Raw genomic sequence first — 7,336 nt, forward strand, 5'->3', positions numbered from 1 at the left:
GGGGGGGGCTCGCTGGGAACAAAATATGGCGAATACGTGGGCCGGCAAAGCCGTCCAAATAGAAGGATATGTCGCAACTACAAAAAGCGCATTATAAAGTTAACAGCCGTAAAGCCTTTTACTGAGGCTATAGGTTGCGTTCAGTACCTATTTAAGGTAGAAGTCTGTGGGACTTTGTATGGTACCGGTCTAAAACTTCCGTGGGCAACAAAAGTATTGTTTTTTATTGACTTGAAAAAAAACTTTTGATTTGATTAATCGTTACAAAATGTTTCAAATTTGGGAAGCATAGCATGCGGGATTCCGCAGGCGCTGGATGCTGTTGGAGTTCCTCCCAGTCTCCGTCCTGCTCCTCCGGTGAGCGAGGGGCTGTGAAATTCAGTCGGCCAGCTGGAGTCGCCTAACGTAACAAGCCGCTCGGGGAGCCCATACATTTATTTCTAATCATTCACAGGAACAGCCATGGATGGTCCGAAGCAGCTGACAACAACACGGGTGGTGGACAGCCGGAGACAGATCTACATCTCACCTGCAGTAGAGGAAATCATCTCCAGTCTCCAACCTCGCCCCGTAGATGTGGTATCCGTGGTGGGACCGATGAGGAAGGGAAAGTCCCATCTAGCAAATCGCCTATGCAAAAGGAAGTCTGGATTCCCACTTGGAGACGAAATGGAGTCGAAAACGAAGGATTTCTGGTTCTGGATCGGTGCCCACCCGTTTCAGTCTGATCGGTATCTTATGGTTGTCGACACTGAAGGTAAGACCGTCTTCTCAATAGTACGAGTACCACAGGAAATAGCAATGAGCCTATGTAAGGGTTATCCCATGGGCTCGGCACGGTTTCTGGGTATAGCTCCAGTCCTGTCCAGGGAGGCGGGACTGGGACTATTCACAGAGCTATTCTCAGAAACCGTGGGGCACTTCCTTCTTTACTTCTTACGATATCAAAGTTTCTTTAGTTCATCACCATTACAAACTGTTACTTAATTTTCTCCTAAAAGTCTACAGTTGTTATATTAATACTCCAGAGAACTGTCCCCACATGCTGTAGTGGCCAACCAGATATTTTGATGGCTGCAAACTAGTGCAAAGACAGAATCAAATTGGCCAGGCTGTGTCCTTTGGCATGTAATCCTGATATTGATATGGATGGCAATCATACATGTATTTGCAGGCCTGGGTGACTACGCTGATGAGGAACAGAAAGACAAAGACATGAAGCATCTGGTTTTGGCCACCCTGATTTCCAACCACCTGGTCTTCAACCTACAGGGCAACCCAGACAGTGGCTTTGTTAATAATCTGAGGTACGTTTTCTCATCTGAGCTGAACAGTTTTATAATCATCTCCTATGTAGCAATGGTAATATTGGTCTATGAATAAATAAATATTAGTCTACGAATTAATGCACCATTCTGTGAAAAATTTAAGAATACGACTGTATGTGACTATGCACCAGGCATCATTGTAAGGATATTTATATTTCTTGATAAATTGCTGCGGATCAGTATCTAGAATTGCATCTAGAATTTCCCATGAATTGTGCAGTGAGTCAACGATACCACGATACGTTTAGAAAATATCTCTCATGTTGATATGTACAGGTACATGCAGTACATATCTTGAAAGTTCATCTTTGTTAGTGGTCATCATGAAGCAAGCTACGTCAGTTTGATTGCAATTTCCCACATATTAGAAACTAATAGATTTACCCGACATAGTTATTTTACTTCAAAATATACTCTGGGAATGACAGGGGTGTGCTCTTGTTTATTTTCTGGTTAAGTTGGAAATTGCAGTTCAAATTTGCTTCATAAGATCAAGTGCATTTATTCTTCGATCTCAGGCTGATGGGAGATCTCGCAGACTGTATCCGTGTTCGAAAAGATGGTGAAGACGAAGGAGACAGTCTTGGTGAGCACTTCCCCGAGCTGTGGGTTGCCGTGCAAGATGCTCACCTAAAAACGCCACAAGTAAGTGTCAAGGCATATAGGTTGAGGGCTGATCGAAGCTTATGGACATATACTTTTCACCCATACCAGATACGTATATCAAATTCACGCAGAATGTCTGCTGAACTTGTCCCAAAATTTGTCAAAAAGAATTATGTCCTCCGTGTTCTTAAATCTCCGTTACAGGCTAGTCTCACTTCATCGACATGAAAAATTACATGCTACTGATTTTTTTTATGAAATATTGTAGAAGAATGGCAGACGCCTGACTCCTGATGAGTTTCTGGAGACGTTGTTGGAGCACAAAGATGGCGACACAAAGGCAATCCTCTCCCACAACGACATGACGTCCACAGTGAAGGCTTTCTTCCCAAAGCGGCATCTCCGACTGATTCCTGCACCATCCTTAGATCCAGATATTCTGAGGTATGTACTTCTGAATTTGTTCCCGGGCATAAACAGTATTTCCGCCACCCATCTATTTTTAAGAACGTTATGAAATGTGAAAGAAGACTACTGGACATTGCAGATATGTTTTTCTTTGTGAATTCCAGCAACCTTGACAAAACAATTGACAGCAATCTGGAGACGGGTTACAAAGATTCTCTTGAAAACTTCACCCGTGAGATCTGGAACTCCGGCCAGATTAAGACGGTCAACGGAGATGACATAAAACCCTCAGGTATGGAATTCGGCATAGGTCGTAGCACATATGACGTTGTTTTGTCCCAACAAATAATTTGAAAAAGTGTAGAAGTAACTGAGCCCGAGGTCAAAAATGAAGTGTTATGACTCTGGTGGGTGCCTACAATATTCTGTTTCTTTGGACGTTTCTATATCCTTTTTCCATGTTAAAGTAAGACAGATCTTTAGATTATCACATGCACAACAAAGTATTTGCCATCTGTTTCAGGCCTTCTTCATCTCATGGAGTACTACGTCGACGCCATCAACGACCCAAACGCCACACCGTCTGTTCTCGGCGCACACGAGGCTATGGTGGAAGGCGAGTGCCACAGGGCTTCATACGAGCAGATCAAACAGTTCCAGAAAACTGTTGAGGAAACGTTAGAACCACTCATGCCGATTGACACCCTGGACTGCTGCAGGAAAATCAAGGCTGCCATGGAGAATGCAGTTTCCAGCCTGTCTGCAGCCGTGGGGAAGTGGGACAAAGACGGAGCATGGAAGAAACGACTCCAGGTAAATGGCATTATTTGCACCCAGTTTCTATGTGTCAAAGGCCTGCAATCCTATTTTTTAAGCACACATTAAAGCCTACGTAAAAACACACGCAAATGAAGAAACCGAACCTTTACGCATACTTTCAGGTGTGCGTGAAGAATAGATTCTGTGCAGTGCTCTTGACTAATATGTAGTTTTCCGTAGTCGAAGTTGCGTCCTCGTTCACGAGGGTGTGACCACATGTAGCTACTTACATGTACCATAATATAGTCTATACTATGACCTCCCCGCTGCGTTAACATGGTGTTGTGTCGTCATGGTTGAAAGTGAAATACTAATGAGAATCTTCTTGAATTTCAGGGGAAACTGGAAACAAAACGGCTGGCCTTACTCAAGGATAATGGCTCAAAGTCAAAGGACCACTGCGAAATGATCATGAAGATGGTTGACGAGACTGTCCAGAAGAAAATGGAAGGAGGCGACTACTGTAGAATCGGTGGATTCGATACATACGTAAGGGACATGGATGATGTGTACCGCGCCTACAATCAAAGAGGTGAGATATCATTAACCATGTAGATACGATTTCAAATTGTAGCTGCAATAGCCAATAACTGTTTTTTGAATAAGGCAGTTAGAGGTGGCAGATTTTATCCCCTTTCGCATACTGCAACAAGACTAATCCACACCAGATGATGCTAACCTTTATCCCCGATGGTCCTCTCGTTTTCAATTACCTGACAAAAGTTTAAATAGTCCTATATGTATTTTTAGCCTCTGGAAAAGGCCCAGCAGTTGAGGAAGTTCTGGAGACCTTCCGCGCCACAGAGACGACAAGGAGGAACACGATCAAGATTACAGACCGCCAGCTGGTGGAGGAAGACCGTCGAGTTAAGGAAGAACAGAGAAAGGTAAGGTATATATTCGAGGGTGAAAAGACCACTTTCATAGTACAGTTACAGAAGACGTACGGTGTGAATGTTATTCCATCGCCAAGAAGGTTGTGTTTTCGGTGGCGTTCGTGTGTTTGTGTATGTGTGTGTGTTTCAGAAGGATTGGACGGATTGTCTTGCTATTTGGTAGGTGGGTAGGTCTTGATGAGACCTCAAAATCATTTGGGGCCTGTTATGGTACTGCAGTTTAACTTCCGGCTTGATATCTCCGAATCGTCGTGAGTTTTAGTATGTAGGTAGTTTAAGTGGCACTTGAAAAAATTGACAATTATGCAAAATCTGGATCTATTTTTCATGATTAGTGGATGAATTCTATAAACCTACTGTCTTCTAGATATGACTTGTGATATGTGTAATTAACATCGAGAGCAACATCACCAGATATTAATTATGTAAAGTAAGGCCTAATTTGGCGAGGGTATGAGGTCGTGGAACTCTTGACTAGTTCTACATAGTACTAAACCTCGCTGTCTTTGATGATTTCCCGATAGAGAAGGGACGCTGAGGTGGCAGCAAGGGCTGAAGAGCGTCGAGTTAAGGAAGAACAGAAAAAGGTAAGGGATCATTATCAGACCTATATTCGAGGGGGGAAAAGTGTGTAGATGTAGATCTAGATCTAGACTTTATATATCCACACCAATGCAGGTGCGAATGTCACGCCATGCATGTGTATTTTATACCACGTCTTGCTTTTGTTACAAACAAAAAACTCTTCTTTTACTTTCCAAAACCCAAATTTTAGAAAAGGTGCCGGTGGGACATTACGTCTTCCATGGTTTACAAAAGAGAAGTCAAACCTTGAGGCATAATTATAGACATAGCCATAGTTTTAGACAACAAGCTTTCATTATGTAGATTTCGAAGTTATTTTATACTCTGTTTCAATGTTCTTTTATTTTTGTAACTTGCCTTCAGGCATGGATTTGCAATAAACTTCTCATTATATTTACCGATAGAGACAGGAGGCTGAGGAAGCAGCAAAAAGGGCCGCTGAAGAGGAAAGGCGAGCAAAAGCAAAGGCTGAAAGGTCTCAACGCGAAGCAGCGCTTGAGGCGGAGAAGGTGAGAATGTAGTTGATGTAACAAAATGTAGCTGATGAGGTGGCAAGCGCACTCTAAATTTTGGAGTGTATGGATTGAATGCTATGGATGATATGATGAAGTTGGCCAGCAAAGGGAATGAATGTGATGTCTGAATGCCTAACATTATCGATCTTTTGCTTCAGAGATATGCATTCAAAGCAAGAGCAAATGAGTACCGAAATTTGGAGCTCTTGACTAGTTCTACATAGTACTAAACCTCGCTGTCTTTGATGATGTCCCGATAGAGAAGGGACGCTGAGGTGGCAGCAAGGGGGGGGGGGACTTTCATAGTACAGCTCAATGGCAGCTGTCATTTACAGAAGACGGTGCGATCGATTGGAATGTCATGTATTTCTCCTACATAGTACTAAACCTGGCTTTGACGATTTACCGATATATAGAGAAAGAAGGCCGAGGCAGCATCAATGGATCGATTTGCAAGGAATGAGGAGAGGCGGCAAATGGCTCGGCAGGACGGGAGGCAGAAAATGGCTCAAACCCAGATGCAACAGCGAGCAATGACGCAACAGCGACAAATGATGCAACAGCGAGCAATGATGCAACAACGAGCAATGATGCAACAACGAGCAATGATGCAACAACGAGCAATGATGCAGCAAGCAATGATGCAGCGAGCAATGATGCAGCGACAATTTATGATGCAGCGAGCGGGAATGATGCAGCGAACAATGATGATGCAGGAAATGATGAGACGGCAGTCTGCAGGGCTAGATATGGGTCAAATGAACATGGGGGGTTGGGACAATGGAGGGGGGGAATACGGGGGCATGGATGGGCAGGGCTATGATGGTTGCTATGATGGTTGATACCAAATAACTAAAGGTCCTGATCTCGAGCCCGATTGCAAAAGGCACTTAAAACCTAACTTTTAGGAGCTCCTGTGTTTGAGGAAAGACACATGCACCTCGAGAGCATTGAAAAGTTCAATATATCTATCGATAAGTGTATACGTACACCCAAATGAGTGCACTAACTGTCCGGGCTTTCACAGCTTCTATTGATTACTTACTTTATGTTGTGTTTTGTCTTGCGGTGATTCTTATCTCCATTGGAAAATTATCTATGATGTTGTGTCGCGGTGGTACCTTTGGTGTGATTGTGATAATGATGTAGTGACATGAGACACGAGTGTGTAGATCAGACTTGATATATCCGCACCAATGCAGTGCCTATGTTCATTTAAACTTCCACAAAGGAAGTATAAAATCTGATCAGCTTCAGCAAGGAGGTCTTTGTAGTAAATCACATCATCATCCCTTACCAGGAACATAGAAGAAGAACTTAATTGCACGATAATTGTACATGGTACAATGTATGGCAACGACTACTGAACAAAGCACAAAACGAAAAGGGTACCGTTACATGATGTACTTAGGAACCATTTTGTATTCGGATACATGTAGGTACATGTAGATATACAAGTCAGGTGGGTAGTTTTCCTTTCAAAGTATATCATTATCAAAGGCATCATAACCGGTATCCAAGTAAATCAAAATTCTGGCAGAAAGACTAACTTGTGTATTGCAGTGTTATTTTGTACATATGCATTGAGGTTTTATACTAGTTTTGGACATATGTATTGCGATGTTAAATTTGACATATATGTATTGCGGTGATTGAACAAATCTATGACAAGAATACAATGCCTTTAGCTTGATATTGGCATCACGTGGGATTTTGAAATACCACAACATGTGGCATTTCACAGTAAATCCCGTAAGAGCTAAACGCTTCTGGTGAAAACTTGGGACATATCAACTGACCTGTCACAGACATACATTCATCGTTGGACTGATGATTAACCTTTAACTCTTTAACTTTTATGTGATGTTACTGTAGAGCGCTTGGTAAAAATAAAGAATATAAAAAGCAAATGTGAAGCGTTTTGGTATTGTTTTAGGATTTGCCATTATAAATAATACAAGAAGGCGTTCAAGCAACAGTGTATAACCAGCCTTTGAGGCATAATAATATGTAGAAAACATTTAAAAGTGAATTAATTTTAGTTTAAATGGTCTTAATACCTCGCTTAAGAGAAAAGGCTAGCTACTACAGAAATATGTTAAAAAGAATTCACCCCACATGTCATTAAAAGTTGGACCTTCGAATTCCCGGTGTGAGTGGATCAGGCCTATGCCCGGTC

At 42.3% G+C, this 7,336-nt stretch overlaps 1 protein-coding gene across 1 annotated transcript in view; it reads left to right on the plus strand.

Annotated features, from left to right (window-relative positions):
- LOC109483125 (guanylate-binding protein 5-like) overlaps nt 1-7,045 on the plus strand; it is an 11,229-nt gene extending 4,184 nt beyond the window's left edge. The window contains exons 2-12 of the mRNA XM_019786121.1: nt 455-757; nt 1,175-1,307; nt 1,847-1,973; nt 2,203-2,378; nt 2,507-2,634; nt 2,866-3,155; nt 3,498-3,693; nt 3,912-4,048; nt 4,582-4,644; nt 5,047-5,151; nt 5,574-7,045. Coding sequence (XP_019641680.1) covers nt 463-757; nt 1,175-1,307; nt 1,847-1,973; nt 2,203-2,378; nt 2,507-2,634; nt 2,866-3,155; nt 3,498-3,693; nt 3,912-4,048; nt 4,582-4,644; nt 5,047-5,151; nt 5,574-5,999 — 2,076 coding nt within the window. The 5' untranslated portion in view covers nt 455-462 and the 3' untranslated portion in view covers nt 6,000-7,045. The remainder of the gene's footprint in view (nt 1-454; nt 758-1,174; nt 1,308-1,846; nt 1,974-2,202; nt 2,379-2,506; nt 2,635-2,865; nt 3,156-3,497; nt 3,694-3,911; nt 4,049-4,581; nt 4,645-5,046; nt 5,152-5,573) is intronic.
- The last annotated feature ends 291 nt before the right edge of the window (nt 7,046-7,336 follow it).

Source organism: Branchiostoma belcheri, unplaced genomic scaffold, assembly GCF_001625305.1.
Source record: "Branchiostoma belcheri isolate BF01 breed outbred unplaced genomic scaffold, Haploidv18h27 scaffold62, whole genome shotgun sequence".
In the NCBI taxonomy this organism is placed as follows: domain Eukaryota; kingdom Metazoa; phylum Chordata; class Leptocardii; order Amphioxiformes; family Branchiostomatidae; genus Branchiostoma; species Branchiostoma belcheri.